The sequence below is a fragment of the Solea solea genome, chromosome 2 (assembly GCF_958295425.1).
Source record: "Solea solea chromosome 2, fSolSol10.1, whole genome shotgun sequence".
NCBI lineage: Eukaryota > Metazoa > Chordata > Actinopteri > Pleuronectiformes > Soleidae > Solea > Solea solea.
Window position 1 is genome coordinate 1,191,211 of NC_081135.1, and position 18,658 is coordinate 1,209,868.

The following is an 18,658-nucleotide window of genomic DNA, read 5'->3' on the forward strand; positions in this document are numbered from 1 at the left end:
TCATGACCAGAACTCTCACTGGCTAAAAAGTTAAACTAGTAAAAATGGAAAATATAATTAATGTTGAGTGTTTTTATGGCAGTTTTAGCTTTTTAAAGGCTTTAATATTTCATTTATTTAGGTAATGTTTCACCAAGTGCTTTTAAAACATGGGAATAATCAGCTGCAACCAAAACGGAAATTGAATACAATCTTTAAAATCGCTATTTTCTTTTAAATCGATGTTTGTACAGAAGCCCAGAGAGGACAAATCAAACACCGGCTCTCAAAGAGTGACTTTCAGTGTGAGGCACGAAGTATTGAAGGGGCTGCAACATGCAGCTGCACCACTAGAGGTCAGTAGATCCCACAGAGGCCGCGGTGTCACATGGGGCAGATCTTGACGCTGTCGGTGCTGGACGTGAACTGACCGAGGGCGAAGTCCAGGCCCACGCCGACGCCGCTGCCCACGCCGAAGGCGGCGTATAGCGGCTGCGTGAAGTTAGCGCGGAAGCTGTGGAGGAGCGTCATGTTCTCCGCCACGCTGTAGAACTCCAGCGTGCCCACGGACAGGTCCAGGTAGACGCCCACGCGCGGCGAGTACGTGACGGGGATGTCCCGCTTCTCGTTGTCGTGCATGGCCGTGCAGCACGTGTCCGACAGCTCCAGGGTCCAGGACCGCGCGTTGTAGCCGAGTCCGGACCGCGCGTCGTTGCCCTTCCTGCTCAGGGCGCCGTAAGCCACGCCCACGGACGAGCCCCGCCCCCGCCACTCCACCTCCCAGTAGCAGCGCTGGGCGCTGAGCGGACTCTGGCACATGACCTGAGTCCAGCCGTCGAAGCGCTGCGGCGTGTCGGCGCACGGCTGTGCTGCCCCCTGCAGGGCGGCTTTGGTGTTCCCCTCAGAGAGAGCCAGGCGGCGGTGAGCGGTGTTAGGGTCAAGGGTCAACATCACAGAGTCTGGGGACAAGGACACTTTAAGTTCAGTATTTCATTGTGCTGCTGTGACTGTATACTGCGAGGTCAAAGGTCAAACACTCACACTGCAGGAACTCGTCTCTGGCCCTGGGCTCCGGGGCCTGGATGCTGTCGATGCTGATTTCTCTCACTGAAAAGACAACATCACACAAAACCACACAAAATGGAATATTTGTGTTCTTTTTCTTTTCTTTTTTAATCAACCTTCAGGAATAAATCAATCAATAAATCCATCAATCAATAAATAAACATCTACTCACAGATTGGAAACGCAGGAGCGTGATTCATGACGTCAGGACTGGGAGAGTCCAAGAACAGGGCGGGGTTCACTGTCCACACAAACAACAACAACAACAACAACGTTACAGACGCTGACACAGACACAGACACAGACACAGGTCAAGGTGACGCAGACACAGACACAGACACAGACACAGACACTGACACTGACACAGACGCAGGTCAAGGTGTCGCTGACACAGAGTTGCGCTGCTGTCTCACCTTCTGTAGGCGTCTCTGACAGAGTGTCCAACCCTGTCACACACAAACACATCACAGCATGAGCGTCCCTCACACACGTCCACGTCTTTATCTCACTGTTGGACACTGTTCTAAAGCACTAAACCACTGATTTTCTCTGTGGGCTTTGGTGTGGGAGAACCGAGACTCACATGGGTTTCCTGCTCCTGATGATGATGAGGAGGATGAAGAGTTGCTGATGGGAGTGGCCTGGTTGGTTCCTCGTCGATTGGAGCGGAAGAGGCTGCTGATGGACGCCATGCGACTGAAACCTGAGCGAGAGTGAAGTCTGTCAGAGCTACAGTTTGTGGGTTTCACCAGCAGGTGGCAGCAAAACTAACACACGTGAAGGATCTGGTTTTTACTGAACCTCCTGATGATGCAGGAGCTGCAGGTGTGGAGGAGGTCTGAGCTGCACCAGGACTCAGCTGGTTCTGACTGGACCTGCTCCACAGGGACATGGAGGACTCTCTGCGGCTGGGAGTGGGACTGCGTCCCTGGTTCTGGTTCTGGCTCTGGCTCTGAGTGGATCTAGTGGATAAGAACTGGGAGGACTCTCTGCGGTTGGGTGTTGGACTTGGACCCTGGTTCTGATTCTGGCTGTGGCTCTGGGCCTGGGCCTGGGTCTGGGTTTGGTTCTGGGTCTGGTTCTGACCAGACCTGCTCCCCTGGGACTGTGAGGACTCTCTGCGGTTAGGTGTTGGACTGGGTCTTGGGTTTGTCTCCCTCGCTGTTTGACACAAATGAAATAATATATCATTTATATCATTTATTTCAGTAGTGATTGATTATAGATTTTTAAATAAAATAAAGTTCAAATCAAAAAAGATTCAAACAGGAAACATTGTAAATGATAATAATCTCACACGTACGTGATCAATTATATACACAATAATCCCATAGAATAGATAAAATGTCGATATGAAGTTTAAAAACAGATATATTAATATATTAATAACAGCACAAACATGAGTATTTCGTCATTATTTAGTGTTTTTCTAGATTATATCGTTGTTATATTCTTACATTTATTTATTCTCAGTTATTCCTCGTAACTTCACTCATGTTTTACATTTGTTGTACAACAGATGAATAAAGAAGAAGAACAATGATAATAACAACAAATGATTTATGAGATTAGACCATCAAAAGTCCTTATTTTTATTAGTTATTCAATATAAAACACGTTTGTACCTCGTGGAGTTTCTCTGCTCCTCACATCCTGAGTCCTGAGACCTAAACCTGCAACACAACAACACAACAACACAACAACAACAACACATTATATATCTGTGTGTGTGTACGTGTGTGTGTGTGTGTGTACGTGTGTGTGTGTGTGTGTGTGTATGTACGTGTGTGTGTGTGTGTGTGTGTGTACGTGTGTGTGTGTGTGTGTACCTCGTCTGTCTGTGCTGCGAACTCCAGCTGAAACATTTGGTGAAGAAGCTGAAACACACCATCATCATCATCATTATTATTATTGTTATTGTTATTATTATTATTATCATTATTATTGTTATTGTTATTGTTATTGTTATTATTATTATCAATAATAATATTGTTGGTTTGTGTGTGTGTGTGTGTGTGTAAAAACTCACTGGGCGATCGACTGTTTGCGCTGCGAGAACTCAGACCAGAGAACACTGCAGGAGAACAGGAGATAATCTGACTTCAGTAAAGAGATTAAGATTAAAACAGCAAACTAAACACAAGACTCACATTTAATGATCCCGGCTTTTGCTCCTGAGCCGCGACTGACTGTAAACAAACAAACAAACAAACAAACAAACAAACAGAGAGGAAAGTTTTAGAAATCAACTCAAATAAACATAACATCAATTAAACATAAATAAATAAATGAATGAATGAATGAATGAATGAAAACTCACCGTCTCCCAGAGTGAACAGAGTTGTTTCATTGACTGTGAGAAAAACATGAAACATCATCAGATTATAATTCACTTTAATCTCACATTTTTATTTATCTGGATTGAACAGAAACAAACTTTAATACATAAAAATTAATACATTTAACTTTGAATGAAATAACAAAAGCAAATTCTATTATTTTTTTTGACCTCTGACCTTTTGTTCTCACTCTGACCTCGTCTCCTGTCTCTGACCTGGTCTCTGACCCTGTCTCTGACCTCGTCTGTCTCTGACCTTGTCTCCTCTCTCTGACCTGGTCTCTGACCTGGTCTGTCTCTGACCTTGTCTACTGTCTCTGACCTTGTCTCTGACCTGGTCTCTGACCTTGTCTCTGACCTGGTCTGTCTCTGACCTTGTCTACTGTCTCTGACCTGGTCTCTGACCTTGTCTCTGATCTGGTCTCTGACCTCGTTTCTGACCTGGTCTGTCTCTGACCTTGTCTCCTGTCTCTGACCTGGTCTCTGACCTGGTCTCTGACCTGGTCTCTGACCCGTTGTCCCATCCCTGACCTTGTTTGGAGATCTTCCCCAGCTCCTGGTTGCACAGATCCTCGACCCGGTCCCTCAGATCCAGAACAGCTTCTCGTACAGGTTCAAAAGAAGCTTCTGGATTAACGGTCACCGCGGGGAGGTCACCTGACTCCAGAGGACCGGACATCGTCTCGTACGCCTGAATGTGGATCAGAGACACATTTACAGAGCTGACAACAGCCGATCAGTCATTTCCCATCATGCAACAGTACGTTGAGTGCGCTGCGTGCGCACCTGCAGGTAGTGGATGTGGTCTTCACAGCGAGTCATGTCCTTCATCTCCGTGTCCCTCCTCTTCAGCTCCTTGATCTCGGCCTCCAGACTCTGAGTGACCTCCTGAGCCTGGACCATCTTCTCCTCCTCAGCCTGGTCCAGAACCTGCTCCAGCAGCTCCTGCAGACGCTGCACCGAGCGCTGCAGCTCCGACAGCGCCTCCTCCAGGTCGTCATGGACGCGCTCTGACGAACGCTGCCGACGCACACACACACACACACACACACACACACACACACTCTGTGTCACCGCGACATCATGTGACATCGTATGACATCACCAGAAAACATGAGATCACGTGACGTCGTATGAACTCATGTGAAAACCTCAGAAATCACCTGAAATCATTACAATCATCACATGACATGACTGTGAAATCACTGATGATTTTGTGTGAAATCACTGATGATTTTGAGTCGCTGACCTTCATCCCCTCCATCATCTTCCTCATGTCTTTGAGCTCCTGCTCTCTGTCCTTCAGTCTCTGCTGGTTCTTCACCTGCAGCTCACTCACCACTTTCTACACACACACACACACACACACAGAGGTTATCACCATGGAAACCACATACAGCAGGAAACACAGCAGGGTGGAGCTTAATGAAGGAACAGGAATGTTGTCAGGAATGTTCTGACAACTCATCACACACACACACACATGAAAGAGAGGAAGAAAGAAAGAAAGAAAGAAAGAACACAGCATATAGAGATATACAGTAAATAATATAAAAATGTGAATAAAATAAGGACCAAGTTAATCAGAGACAGGATTTTCTGTTTAGGACTAAAATTTGAATAAAAACTTAAAAAAACTGGACAAAAACAAAACATTTCATTTGAAAAAAATAAATGAGCAGAATTTAAAAAACAGAATTGATGAGACGAAGACTGCAATTAAAAAAAGAATAAAAATAATAAAATACAGCAAATATGTATAAACTTATTAATAAATCAAGTATATCCACAAATAAAATGTATATGAAAAATAAATAAATAAATAAATTAATAAAACCCAAGATAAAAGGAATAAATAAAATAAAGAGTGGAATAATTAATTTCATGCTTTTATTTTGAAACAAAACTGTACTTGTTTTTGTTGTAACTTCCTGATTTTGAAAAATAAACACACATGAAGGTGGAAACAGTTTTAACATCAACTTAAATGAACTTAAATGAAATGAAATGAAACTTAAAGTCTAAGTGTAAGCAGGGTTGTATCTAGAGATTTTGGGACCCCAGGGGTATAAAAACATGTTCACCTGCTTCTCCAGCCGCTCCACCTTGGTGGACACACACTCGTGGCCTTTGTGCAGGTTGTTGGTGCAAAGCCAGCACACGAACACCTTGCACTGGCGGCAGAAGAACTCCTGCAGATACTTGTGCTGCGTGCAGATCTTCTCCGCCAGGTTCCCCGTGGGCGCGATGAGCTCGTGCGGCTTCAGGCTCTTCTTGGTCTTGTGGGGCTTGAGGTGGGCCTCGCAGTAGGAGCTCATGCAGGTCAGGCAGCTCTTCACCGCCGCCCTCTGCTGGTCCTTGCACAGGTCACATGACACCTCGGAGGAGCTCAGCTTCCCCTTGGGTTTGGCGGAGGAAGCTCGGCGAGGCCCCCCAGATTTACGCAGCTGCTCCACGGCTTCGGCCAGCATGGTGTTCCTGCTCAGGTTGGGTTTGGGGCAGAAGGTCTGGCGACACTGTGGACAGCTGTAGACGCCGTTGGGGTCATCCTGGCTCCAGTAGTCCTTGATGCAGGCCATGCAGTAGCTGTGTCCACAGGGAATGGTGACGGGGTCATTGGGCAGATCCAGACACACGGGGCAGTTAAACTGCTCCTCTGTCCACAGCTTTACACTCATCGTCCTCACAGAGCACGAGAAGACACCTAGAAAGACACAGAGTGCAGGTCCACAAATGTGAGGAGGCAAGTCTGGTCTGGAGCTGAAACCTGGGTCTCAGGTGAGAGCAGGAAGAGGTGAGAGAGGGCGGAGCCAGAGCCGCCGGGCAGGTCGAGCCAGGAAAACTGGTGCTGGTGTGAATGAAGGTGTGAACGGGGTCACAATAGAGGAAGGATTCACCCTGTCACACAGTGTCATGGAGAAACTCCATTCTGAAGGGTTTTTGTTCTTCATTTATCACAAACATTAAACACAAATGACAGAAAATACAACATAAATATTTGTAGTATTTTGTGATATACAGTACAGTTATATTACATAATCAAAGTCTATGTAGTTTATAATTATATATCAACTCAAATAAGATGTAATGTATTATAACTAATACATATTTTACAACATTTAATTCATTAATAATGGTTTTAAAGTCAGCTAAAATAAGACTGAAATTAAATAAATATAAATGTACCCAAAAATAATTAAATAAATTACATTTAAACATTTCTTTCTATTAAAACTTTTTTTATTATTATTATTTTATGAACTTAACGTTTTACATTTTAAAAACAATAGCTTTAGGTGTGTTTTATGACGTAGGACGTGTTTCAGCTCGGTTATAATCGGTGGTTTTCACTTTTTACCTTTTACTTCTGTCATGAGTCATCCTTACAATACACGATCTTTGGGTTATTCCCTCACTTGCCCACTGGATGGCGGTAAAGCCTATGTAATGTAATAGTAAGCTCAGGGCGACAAGAAGAAGAAGAAAGAGGAGGAGATACCGCAAGATATCGCGAGACTGGCAGCTTGGACGTCGCTGCGGTGCATTACAGAGCAATCTTTAAATTATTTGTAAATATTACGTAAATTGAGACATGTCGCATTTTATTTAACGTGTTAATTTCACGGGGGAAGTTTTCCAGCAGTGTCTCGCGCTGTGACATGGAGGCCGGCGAAGGTAAAACACGACTTTATTGAGCTAACGCAGCCCACAGACGCTGACGCTAACGCCACGGTTAGCTTCGAGTGCTAACGTAAACAAGTGTTTATCATCGGTGCAGTTTTTCATCTTCTGTTCATTCGCTGCTGTTAATGTGTGACTAAAACTACAGTTAGATGTTATATAAATATAGCCAACAGTTAATTAGACCATTGTTCAACAATTTTGATCAACATATTATAATTTTGAACCCAATGTTATGATAAAAGCTGCTGGTTTTTCAGAGAATAAACGCCTATTAATTAATGACCCCGATCACATTATCAAGTCTGATAAGTCATCAATCAATATAAAAGCATTTCTGTTTGTTAAAATGTATCTTAATGTGCATTTTATTTAGCTTAAAGCTGTATTATGTTGGCTTTTAATCGGATGAATTAATTCGACACAATTTATTTTATTCATATCTTACCGAAGGTTAACCGAAATATTATTATAATTCATGCTTAAATAACTTAACTTTACTTCTTTTTTTACTTTGGTGCTGTAACTCAGCACATTTCCTCAGTCTAATCGGGATTATTTTATATTTATCTTATCTTGAATCACACCCACACCGAGTTGGAGGTGTGACGTACAAATACACGTCATCGTCTGTGTCTGTGTGTGATGTGACAGGTGTCAGCGGGGCCACACCCACAGAGGAGATGAACGGAGCGGGAAACTTGATGGATTTCCTGGACGAACCTTTTCCTGACGTGGCAACGTATGAAGACTTTCACACCATCGACTGGCTCAGGGAGAAATCCAGAGACACAGACCGACACCGCAAGGTTCCACACATATTTCCTCACACATGATGGTTATAAAAATGACGGGTTTTCATTTTCTTTTATAAATAACGGCTGGACGAGTGTTCTAAAAGTTGTGTTTGTCTTTGGCAGATTACCAGTAAGAGTAAAGAGTCTATGTGGGAACTGATCAAGAGTCTGCTGGACGCCTGGTCAGGATGGGTGGTCATGCTGCTCATTGGACTGCTCTCAGGTCAGAGGGTTTTTCAGACTGAAGAGTGAACCTAACCTGCTCTTTTAGATCTCAGTGAAAGTGTGGTTAGTGTCTGACTCTGCCCTCCTGTCCTCAGGTACGCTGGCCGGTGTCATCGACCTGGCCGTGGACTGGATGACGGACCTGAAGGAAGGCGTTTGTCTGTCGGCGTTCTGGTACAGCCACGAGCAGTGCTGCTGGACGTCCAACGAGACCACGTTTGAAGACCGCGACAAGTGTCCGCAGTGGCAGAAGTGGGCAGAGCTGATGACCGGCCATGCTGAGGTCAGAACAAGCTCCTACCAAAATAAAAGCTCAGAGAATATGGAATGGTTTGATGAAACGATGTTCCTCTCCACAGGGAGCAGGAGCGTACTTGCTGAACTACTTCCTGTACGTCATGTGGGCTCTTCTGTTTTCCTTCCTCGCTGTGTCACTGGTGCGAGTCTTTGCTCCGTACGCCTGCGGTTCAGGAATCCCAGAGGTAATCATTACTTTAATCTACAGTCTTTCATGTTTACATGGATTTCTCTTAGAGTAAATGTTTATAATTTGTGCAGATTAAGACGATCCTGAGCGGCTTCATTATCCGTGGTTACCTGGGGAAATGGACGCTACTGATTAAGACGGTCACTCTGGTTCTGGCGGTGTCGTCCGGTCTCAGCCTTGGGAAGGAGGGTCCTCTGGTCCATGTGGCCTGCTGCTGCGGGAATCTCTTCTGCAGTCTCTTCTCCAAGTACAGCAAGAACGAGGGCAAGCGAAGAGAGGTTTGTGCTGGTCCACAGATAAAGAAGCCGTTTTTCTGTCGCTAAAGGTGATAGTTTCTATTGTTCTCTGTGTCTTGGCAGGTGTTATCAGCCGCAGCAGCTGCCGGTGTGTCGGTGGCGTTTGGAGCACCCATAGGAGGAGTTCTGTTCAGTCTGGAAGAGGTGGGTCATGGATCCTGCTTCTGTGAGAGCAAAGTAAGTTTTCTCCTCAGTTTAACTCCTCTAACTCTTCCTCTCTCCTGCAGGTCAGTTATTATTTCCCTCTGAAGACTCTGTGGCGCTCCTTCTTCGCCGCTCTGGTCGCCGCCTTCACGCTGCGCTCCATCAACCCGTTTGGCAACAGCCGGCTGGTGCTGTTCTATGTGGAGTACCACACGCCGTGGTACATGGCCGAGCTGGTGCCGTTCATCCTGCTGGGTGTGTTTGGCGGCCTCTGGGGGACGCTCTTCATCCGCGCTAACATCGCCTGGTGCCGCTGCAGGAAGACCACGCAGCTGGGGAAGTACCCGGTCCTGGAGGTCATCGCGGTGACGGGGATCACGGCTGTGCTGGCCTTCCCGAACCCGTACACCCGCCGCAGCACCAGCGAGCTCATCTCGGAGCTCTTTAACGACTGCGGCGCCCTGGAGTCGTCGCAGCTCTGCGATTACATCAACAATCCCAACATGAGTCGACCGTTGGACGATATTCCAGACCGTCCTGCTGGACCCGGCGTCTACAACGCGCTGTGGCAGCTCGCCCTCGCTCTCGTCTTCAAGATCGTCATCACCATCTTCACCTTTGGCATGAAGGTCAGTACGAGGAAGACGATGATGATGATGATGATGATGACTATTATTCAGACAGAACAATAACTGGGATTCAGGGATGAGACATTAAACCATTTTACCACACATCAATAAGTTTTATTCATTGAGTTATCACAATAATTAGAATTGTTTGACCTTTGACCTTTCCTTGACCTTTCCTTGTTCCTGTAGATCCCGTCCGGACTGTTCATTCCCAGCATGGCGGTGGGAGCGATCGCCGGGCGGATCGTGGGAATCGCCGTGGAGCAGATGTCGTATCACCATCACGACTGGATCATCTTTAAGAACTGGTGTCGTCCCGGTGCTGACTGCGTCACGCCTGGACTCTATGCCATGGTGGGAGCCGCTGCCTGCCTGGGTGAGTAAACGCTCGCCGCTGTCATTAAACCAGTGTTGCATCAGCGCCGTTCACGCGCTGACTTCCTGCAGGCGGAGTCACCAGGATGACCGTGTCCCTCGTGGTCATCATGTTCGAGCTCACTGGCGGGTTAGAGTACATCGTCCCGCTCATGGCCGCCGCCGTCACCAGCAAGTGGGTGGCTGACGCCTTTGGGAAGGAGGGAATTTACGAGTCACACATTCAGCTCAACGGTTACCCGTACCTGGACGTCAGGGACGAGTTCACGCACCGCACGCTCGCCACAGACGTGATGCGTCCGCGCAGGAACGACCCGCCTCTGTCCGTCCTGACGCAGGACTCCACCACGGTGGAGGACGTGGAGGCGCTCATCAAAGACACGGACTACAACGGCTTCCCTGTGGTCGTGTCCAGAGAGTCAGAGCGGCTCATCGGCTTCGTCCAGCGCCGGGATCTCACCCTCGCCATCAGTAAGATCTTTTTAAATCACGTTAAAAGTGTTTTTTTTGTTTTGTTTTTTTAAACGATGCTGTGTTCATGACTTTTTTGTCACACAAACAGAAACAGCCCGTCAGAAGCAGGACGGCGTGGTCAGCAGCTCCGTCGTCTACTTCACAGAGGACGCGCCGCAGCTGCCGGCCAGTAACCCGCAGCCGCTGAAGCTGCGACGCATCCTCAACCTCAGTCCCTTCACCGTCACCGACCACACGCCTATGGAGACGGTGGTGGACATTTTCCGTAAACTGGGTCTCCGTCAGTGTCTGGTCACCAGGAGCGGGTACGAGACATTTACTCCTTCACTTCACTGTTTTGTATTTTTTGTTAAGGCTGTCAATCAGTTGAAATGTTTGATCATATTTAATATCCTTGACGTCTTTATCTCACTGTTAGACAGTCTGTCTCAACATGAGATTGTGTCAAGTATTGGTCATGTGACCTGTGTCCCCTCCCTGTAGGCGTCTCCTGGGCATCATCACTAAGAAGGACGTCCTGCGTCACATGGCTCAGATGATGAATCAGGACCCAGAGTCGATCATGTTCAACTAGCAGCACCGACGAGGTGTGAAAAAAGAAGAAAGTGGTGCAAAGCTACTGTCCTCGTAAACCTGTGAGACGCCCCCTACCTTTCACCTGCCGACACTGCAGCTCCGCCCTGCTCCCTGTGTTTTCAACCTTCAGAACATCGACAAGTGTTTGTGGCGAGAGGAGGTGGAGCCAGTTAGAGGTGACAAAAACTTCCTGTTTTTGTTGTTTTTCTGCCACCAGGTGTCGCAGAGTGAATCATTTTGTTCAGTGCTGCTAATTCCATTTATGTGTTTTTTTTTTATTATTATTATTTATAAAAAAGAAAATGTGACACTAAAGAGAAAAACTAAGACTGACCCAGCTTCAATCACATGATCTGGTGTTGTCTTATCGCACGGCAGTGAGGTCATCAAGGCTTCATATTCTCCTGCCTGTGGTAAAACGGTACGTTAGAAAAAGAAGTGGAATGGGGCCATGACAGTTCAGAGAGTACTGTACAAACCTGGTTTTATTGGGGACTATTGCACTTTGCTTTGTTTTGGTTTGGGGTTTTTTAAATTAGGTGCTGCCATATTTATATTAAAGCTGCCTGTGTTCGTTTTTGTTAATTTAATTGTGTCAAAAGATGTGATTTAGTGTGAATCTCAGCAGAAACTAAAATGTAGTTTCTTATCTCGACACAAACACACTGACAGCACTGTAGTTTAACTGTTTTCTCATAAGCTAATTATTCTCTTTCATGTAGATTTTATCATATTTAAATGATCATAATCAGTCCTAACGTGTCCCGATTAAGTGTACAGGCAGATGTTGGCTCAGAATTCCACGTTCGAGGGAAATGATTGCGACGTAAGTGCGATGATATTGCTATATTTGTCAAAAACATTGTCTTTGAAAGTCATTAAACTCGCCTCACTTTACACTTTTGTTAGAAACTTTGCAGTTTTCGATTGTTTCATATCAAAATAAATCACAACAAACCTCTTTTTATTTATTTAATCGTTTGAAAATGAAGGAAAAATCACGACTAAGTGTCTTTTTTAGCTGCTAGCGTTTCCTCCTTATCAAAATCAACATTGGGCGTTAAAAAGATTCCTGAGATTCCTGTGTCATCGTTATTTTTGTGGTGGTAAAAAACTAAAACTTTGCGCTTCAGAACAAAAGAAGAAAACACTCAATGTCGTCAAAGCTCACAATCAGTGTTTGTGTTTTAATGCAGAGAGAATGAATGAATGAATGTGATGAACTTGTAAATATAATTTTGAACTTCATTTTAATTTTGTCCTAAAACACTAACGTTATAAGCTTCTTTTTTTATTTCTCGTAATGTTTGTGTTTCCCAGAATTCATGACTGGGAAAAGAAGACATTTGCACTTTTGTGTTTGTTTGTTTGTTTGTTTGTAAATGATGTGATTAAACGACAAACTGCAGATGAGGAACAAACATGACTCACTTCACTTCTTTTTATTATTGAATGACGTCACAAATCTTTATTCATCAACTTCACTGAACATCAGATAAACGACTAAATATCAACTGCAAACACTCAACAGAAGCAAAACTCAGATAAGAATCCTAAACTTTATTTATAGAAACAAACAGCTACAGATGCACATAAAATAAAAACAGTAGTGATAACGTTTTCCTCAGATCTACTTAAAATCACTTGTTTTCGTGAAATAACTTTGTGAAAAGTGATTAAAAACCGCATGATTTCTCTTCCTTCCTCTTCCTATAACCTCGTCATGGTTTAGCAGCTTTCTCCAAGTCTGTGTAATATTCCAGAGCCCGACGCACCGGCTCCACAAGATGTTGCTGCAAAGAAAAGTGGAAACGGGAAACTGATCAGTTTTCTGTTCACAAACCAGTTTTAAAACTGGATCAATGAACGATCAATAATCACCTCCAGACAGGGAAACAGTCTGGTGAGTTCACTGAACAGCGGCAGCAGAACGAAGCGGATGAAACTGGTCTGAGACGAAGGTTTGGACACTTTGTCTCGGTCCATGAACGGAGTCACGGGAAGACCTTTGAGTTTCTCTGTGTCGCTCTAAACAGCGACAACAACAAACAACAACAGCAATGACAACAGTAGCAAGTTCAGCAGCAGCAACATTGTGAACAATAATACTAAAGCAGTTCTACGCAACAAGAAAAACTCCAACAACAGCAACAAATACGGCAACAGAAGCAATGATTAAAAAACAGCATCAAGAAAAACAATAATAACACAAACAAGAATAAAAAGAATGAAAGAATGACGACAAGTAACAATACATACATCAGCAACAACAACAACAAGTTTTGTGAGGTCACTTCCTGTGTGTTTCGTTTTAACCTGGTTGAAGAATTCCTGCAGTAGACAGTCCAGCCACGGCTCGGCCACCGCCATCGGCCTCGCCTCGTTAGAGATGTCGCTCACCTTCACTATGATCTTCATCAGCTGGAACCACACGCACTGGTAAGACACTTTTTATGTCCCTTATAAAAACTGGAATTTAAGTTTATATATATATATACTGTATATATATGTATATGTATACATATATATATGTGCTTATTTCACAGAAGAAGTGTGAGATGATTGAGATGTTCTCGCATTACCACTTCCTTGTGCTCCTTGTTGGTGAAGTCAAACACCGACTGTATGGATTTGAACTTGTTGAGGATCTCGTTGTGTCTCGCCATGTCGGTGGCCAGAATACATCTGTGAAAACACGTTCAGAAAACAGGCGGTGAACAGAAGACGCAGCGGCGGCGTAGAAAAAATACTAAAAAAAAAAGTCTTACTTGATCATCCCTGCTCGGATGTGTTTGTACTGATCGGCCGTCAAGTTTTTTAGGATGTTACACTCCGGCTGTGAAGGAAAGATCATTTTCTAACAGTTTCAGTGTCAGAGACACACACATTTTTTATGAACTTTGCTTAAATAAACAATAAAAAAGCGAATTTGTACATGTAGTCAATTGTGGTGTCCCACAGCGGTCAATTACTGGGCCCCTTTTTATTTTCTGATCTACGTTAATGGATCAGTAACTGTGTCATTTCTATGCAAAAAGAAAAGAAATAATATTTTGTCAAACTTGTGATATAGATTTTTATCATTTCTGTACCTTGAACAGAATTCCAAAGGCTACAGCACAGTGGTGATTTTCCAGAGGGGAGATGTCGTTGTAGCGCAGAGCTAAGTCAGTCTGAGCGTTGATCTGTGTGAGGAAAATAAATAAACACACACACACACACACACACGCACACACACACACACAAACGACCACCCAACAACAGAGAGAAAACACTGGGTTACCTGGTAGACGTTGTTGTAGCCGGGATGGTCGAGGTCGTGACACAGAGCCGACGTCAACATGACGAACAGGTCGATTCGTCCTAGTTTACTCCTGAGGTCAGTGAGCCAGATCAGACCGTACATCTGCAGAACATGAAACGTGTTCTCATGGAAGACGAGGTCAATTCTCTGTCAAACTATGACTCCGCCCCCTAGTGGGTCATACCATCTGTGTGACGCAGAAGCAGTGCTGGAAGTTGTGGAAGGGGATGTTGTTGTAGTGGCAGTACACCTCGAACAGGAAGTTCTGCAGAACCTGTAGCTCGATGTGGAACGCGGTCAGGAAGTCCAGGTCCACATACATCACCTGGAGGAGAACCAGCATCTCTGCCTCCTCCCACTGCCTGGAGGTCACAGCACACACACGCAGCTGTGAGCTGAGCGTGCTGATGTTTATGTGTGAGTGTGTGTGTGTGTGGACTCACCAGTTGTCAAAGATGGGAGTTTTCAGATGCTCCCTCACTTCCTCTGTCACCTGCAGGGAGCTACCACAGAAAATTGCACAATGAAAATTCTCATTTTTTATTTGATTCATTCTTCTCTAACATAAGGCAGTCATTCGTGGTGGTCAACATGAGGTCACCTCATGTTGATGAACTTCCTGCGCACTTGTTGACGTTCCTCCTGCACACTCAGCTGAGGTTTCTGGGGTTTCGGGGAGCACTTGGAGAGCTGCTGCTCACCGTCGTCTTTGAACAGGCCGATCCAGCTCAGGTGCTCCACACTCTGACGGCAGAGAAGAAAAAGTATGTTTTTCCAGAATCCTCACAGGATCAACCTCTGCTGTGTGTCTGTGTCATCGTCCACAAACCTCCAGCTTCCTCTTAAAAGACTCCATGTGGCTCTGCAGCTCACACATGATGTCCGGCGTCTTCCCCACCTCCTCCATGACCTTGCTCTCCAGCAGGTGGAGTCTGAATCAGGAGGCAGCAGCAGGAGGACATGAGTGAGTGAGTGAGTCCTCGGCACTGACACGCTTCAGTTAATCAGCTGTGATGACACTCACCTCTCCTCCATGTTGTTCAGCTGTGGATTCATCGCCACACCTGCACCAAAATGGAGATGATCAGGGTATAAATCTGCAAAAAATGCAACACTGCAGAGGAAGCTGAGAGAATATGTGATGTTTCCTCTCAGCCTGGTTATTTCAGAGGAGGCCGCTCACTGTGTAGGTTAGACGCCACCACCTCCAGCCTGTAGTACGTCTCCTTGCTGTTGGACCTCAGTCGTGGGGAGATGTTCACCACGCTGCCGTCCCTATTGTACATCTTCAGGATGTGGTTAGGCCCCGCCTCCGCTGCGGCCCGGAACAAATCTGTCAGAAACAACATTAAAGGGTTAGTGGTGACCCAAAGAAACACATAACAAAGTATCAGGTGACGATATCAACAATACCTTAAGAAGATGTTTACGTCATTATCTCACAGATAGACAGACTTATCTCCCCGCTGGTCTACTGCTGCCACTTGTGGTCACTTTGTGTCACTGAGGTTAATCTAAACAAAGGATTTCAAATGCCGAAATCATAAAACGAGACATTTGAACTTGTGATGGAGGCAGCAGTGGATCAACAACTCCTGTGTGTGTGTGCTGTGATGTTAAAATCACTGATTTTCTCTCTGGGCTTTGGTGTGGGAGAAAAGTCCGTCGAACTGTGAGATAATGACGTAAACATATTCTTAAGGTATCATAGACTTAAGCTGGCACTGACAATTTGTCAAAGCATCTAAAACCACTTCTTTGACGGTTCAGATATCACAACTTTCACTGTGTTTACTTGCAGACTCAAGGCCCTAGACTAGACGCTGCAGGTCTGGTTGTCATGTGCTTTTATTCCTCTCATGTTGACAGGAGGACAAAGCACTTTTAACCTGAGGACCTGTCAGAGACACATCCAGGTCAGGCTCCTCACAGAGAGGCTGCAGCGACATCCACAACCACCAAATGATCACAAAGGCTTCTCCTCACACTTGTTTGTCTGAATCCTCCACCTGTGGTTGAGTTGAATGAGTGACGCTGCAGATTTCACACACTTTTATCTCTTCACATGATCACGGTGGGAGTAAAACCAGCAGCAGCAGCAGCAGCAGCAACAGCAGCATCATCATCATCATCATCATCATCATCAGCAGCAGATGTGAGTGTCTTACCTTTGACATCTGCAGCAGAGCAGTCGGCTCTGAACTCTGCATGCTCCAGCCTCCCGTTCACCATGAAGTGGATGATTTTTGTTGTCATCCTTGAGGCAGGTGGGACGAGACCTGCTCCACCAGTCAGACCTGAGAAACCTCTTTATTCTGGAGCATTCACCTCGAGTATGAACAGAGAGGGCACCTGCTGCTGACAGAGAGCCCTCCCAGTCATCACCCAGTCATCCACCCATCCACCCATCCATCTATCTATCTATCTATCTATCTATCTATCTATCTATCTATCTATCTATCTATCTCTACTTTATGGAAAAGTGTGGTATTTTCGGTAACAAATAATATCTTTCATTATATGTATATTCTGTCAATGTATTGTTTTGTTTTTAAGATACCGGACACAAAAGAAATTAAATTAAATTAAATTAAATTGAATTGAATTGAATTGAATTGAATTGAATTGAATTGAATTGAATAAAATAAATTAATGTGAATTGAATTTAATTAAATTTTATTAAAAACAAGTTTAAATTTAGAAATATGAAAACCGCTATAAACACCATTAAATAAAGAAATAAAAGTTGAGATTACATAAATGCATCGACTGACCCTGTGGAAGTAAATGTAGGAAGTCATCCTGCCGGCAGATGTCGCTGTTTTGCGGGTTCCTCCTCACGCTGACTGTGCTTTACGGCGGCTGCTGTGGGACATTCTGTGATTTACGGTGTGACATGTAATGATTTTGTGCATTGTAAAATCACGGTAAACTTGTCTGTGATTATTGACACGGACACTAAAGATAAATGGAGCAGTAGTTTGTTACAAGTACAGATAACGAGGAGGAGGAGGAAGAAGAAGAAGAAGAAGAAGAGCAGCGCTGCTGCTGGACTGTGATGTGAAGGAACGACGGAGGAGGAGGAGGAGACGACACTTTTTTCTGCTTTTTTTCTGGGAACGACTCCGTCCGTTCATCCGGTGGGCGCCTCTGTAACCGGCCACCGGGTTAATAACTCATTAATTTACCCGCCTGCAGCAGGTAAGTGGCGTTAACGCCTCTATGCTAACTTTACGAGCGTTCTTAGCTCGCTGTGTTAACAGAAGTCGAATGTAAAGTGGGCGAGAGCAGGCAAGTAGCGCGCTAGCAGCAGGAGCTAACAGCTACATAAAACTGCAGTGACATTAAAGTTAAAGAAGCAGCTGCTGCCTCTAACTGTGAGCCACGAGCTAGCTACATGACTAATCAATAAAACGTTCAATCAAACTTTATTTGCACATCATTTCAAACGCACACAGTAATACACACGTTATTACATTAAACATGTTCACTACAACAGTAGAACATACAGTTAAGATTATATATATATATTATATTTTTAACAATCTGCAACCAGAAACATTACAAATAAACACTAAACACAATGAATGCCTCCTTCATTTCATGTTTAGGGTTAAAACAATGTAAGTTGGAACAAAATAGGAAAGTAAATAAAGAATAAAAGTGTTGGATTAGCAGGTTTTACAGTACAGTTATGCATAACAAATTGACAAACAATGGCGTTAAAATGGATATACATTCATGAAATTAAGCAGCAGAAAATCATGTTGAAAACTAGGGCTCAACGATTTTGAATAAAGATCTTATTGTGATCATTTTGACTGAAATTGCGATATGATTTGTAATTTTCTCATTTTCATTTGAACATATTTTAAATGACTATTGTGTGATATTTGAGCAGGTCTGTGAGAAACTAAGACTGTAGAATATGTGTGTCTAAGACAGGACCATATTTCATGTAAAATGGTCGTTCGGGTAAGAAATATTTCCTCCTGCAATTTTAAAATTGGAGCAGGCTGAATTGCGATTTTGATAACATTTCGATTAATTGGGCAGCCCTATTAAATACCTTTTTATTTATTATAATAATGACATAATGAAAATAACAGGACAAATATATAAAGATTTTAACACTCTGTTTTACTGCCACTCTGTTCAAAAATAGATTTCCTGAAGACCTGAGTTTTGTTCTGACTTAAGGAAGATTTTTAAGAACCTCTAGTGAAGATCTGAGGTTTCAGAGGATTTACAGTTTTAGATCAAGTCAGATAGATCAGAAGATCAAAAC

At 44.3% G+C, this 18,658-nt stretch overlaps 4 protein-coding genes across 16 annotated transcripts in view; 2 read left to right on the plus strand and 2 right to left on the minus strand.

The window, feature by feature from the left end:
• Positions 1-177: 177 nt before the first annotated feature.
• trim25l (tripartite motif containing 25, like) lies at positions 178-6,160 on the minus strand. Its single transcript, XM_058622561.1, has 15 exons — positions 5,467-6,160; positions 4,632-4,727; positions 4,169-4,402; positions 3,914-4,073; positions 3,365-3,397; positions 3,195-3,233; positions 3,074-3,118; positions 2,874-2,921; positions 2,670-2,717; positions 1,846-2,205; positions 1,628-1,747; positions 1,458-1,490; positions 1,217-1,285; positions 1,021-1,086; positions 178-938 (listed from the first exon to the last, which is right to left on the minus strand). The coding sequence occupies exons 1-15, from the start codon at positions 6,058-6,060 to the stop codon at positions 364-366; spliced, it is 2,520 nt and encodes an 839-aa protein (XP_058478544.1). The 5' UTR covers positions 6,061-6,160; the 3' UTR covers positions 178-363.
• A 727-nt stretch (positions 6,161-6,887) lies between these two features.
• LOC131454402 (H(+)/Cl(-) exchange transporter 4) lies at positions 6,888-12,487 on the plus strand. Its single transcript, XM_058622547.1, has 12 exons — positions 6,888-7,057; positions 7,718-7,872; positions 7,984-8,083; positions 8,181-8,368; positions 8,445-8,567; positions 8,644-8,850; positions 8,932-9,012; positions 9,096-9,641; positions 9,831-10,017; positions 10,089-10,487; positions 10,579-10,795; positions 10,974-12,487. The coding sequence occupies exons 1-12, from the start codon at positions 7,042-7,044 to the stop codon at positions 11,062-11,064; spliced, it is 2,310 nt and encodes a 769-aa protein (XP_058478530.1). The 5' UTR covers positions 6,888-7,041; the 3' UTR covers positions 11,065-12,487.
• Positions 12,488-12,493: 6 nt separating this feature from the next.
• LOC131454418 (high affinity cGMP-specific 3',5'-cyclic phosphodiesterase 9A-like) lies at positions 12,494-16,731 on the minus strand. The gene is made up of 14 exons (XM_058622548.1): positions 16,539-16,731; positions 15,554-15,703; positions 15,395-15,434; positions 15,200-15,302; positions 14,972-15,114; positions 14,814-14,873; positions 14,555-14,732; positions 14,350-14,472; positions 14,159-14,251; positions 13,835-13,902; positions 13,649-13,751; positions 13,383-13,487; positions 12,948-13,094; positions 12,494-12,859 (listed from the first exon to the last, which is right to left on the minus strand). Exons 1-14 carry the CDS (start codon positions 16,624-16,626, stop codon positions 12,788-12,790), a joined length of 1,473 nt encoding a protein of 490 aa, XP_058478531.1. The 5' UTR covers positions 16,627-16,731; the 3' UTR covers positions 12,494-12,787.
• Positions 16,732-17,231: 500 nt separating this feature from the next.
• Positions 17,232-18,658, plus strand: part of LOC131443210 (CLIP-associating protein 1-B-like) — a 28,888-nt gene continuing 27,461 nt past the window's right edge. For 3 of the 13 annotated variants that reach the window (XM_058612688.1, XM_058612653.1, XM_058612646.1), the window contains exon 1: positions 17,234-17,571. The gene's annotated coding sequence lies outside the window, so the exon portion shown is untranslated. Of the gene's footprint in view, positions 17,572-18,658 lie in introns of all 13 variants that reach the window. The other 10 variants (XM_058612714.1, XM_058612723.1, XM_058612638.1 and 7 more) reach the window with 9 other exon arrangements.

Excerpts from the sequence above, each read along its gene's own strand:
- LOC131454402 (XM_058622547.1), top strand. Across the intron at positions 8,084-8,180 it reads GCTCATTGGACTGCTCTCAG|GTACGCTGGCCGGTGTCATC; the intron begins GTCAGAGGGTTT and ends TCCTGTCCTCAG. Across the intron at positions 8,568-8,643 it reads GCGGTTCAGGAATCCCAGAG|ATTAAGACGATCCTGAGCGG; the intron begins GTAATCATTACT and ends TAATTTGTGCAG.
- LOC131454418 (XM_058622548.1), bottom strand. The coding sequence starts at position 16,626 with ATGACAACAAAAATCATCCACTTCATGGTGAACGGGAGGCTGGAGCAT. Across the intron at positions 14,874-14,971 it reads AGGAAGTTCATCAACATGAG|CTCCCTGCAGGTGACAGAGG; the intron begins GTGACCTCATGT and ends TTTCTGTGGTAG. Across the intron at positions 13,095-13,382 it reads TGCAGGAATTCTTCAACCAG|AGCGACACAGAGAAACTCAA; the intron begins GTTAAAACGAAA and ends GTCGCTGTTTAG.
- trim25l (XM_058622561.1), bottom strand. The coding sequence starts at position 6,060 with ATGAGTGTAAAGCTGTGGACAGAGGAGCAGTTTAACTGCCCCGTGTGT. Across the intron at positions 2,922-3,073 it reads CGCAAACAGTCGATCGCCCA|CTTCTTCACCAAATGTTTCA; the intron begins GTGAGTTTTTAC and ends GGTGTGTTTCAG. Across the intron at positions 939-1,020 it reads CAGAGACGAGTTCCTGCAGT|ACTCTGTGATGTTGACCCTT; the intron begins GTGAGTGTTTGA and ends CCTTGTCCCCAG.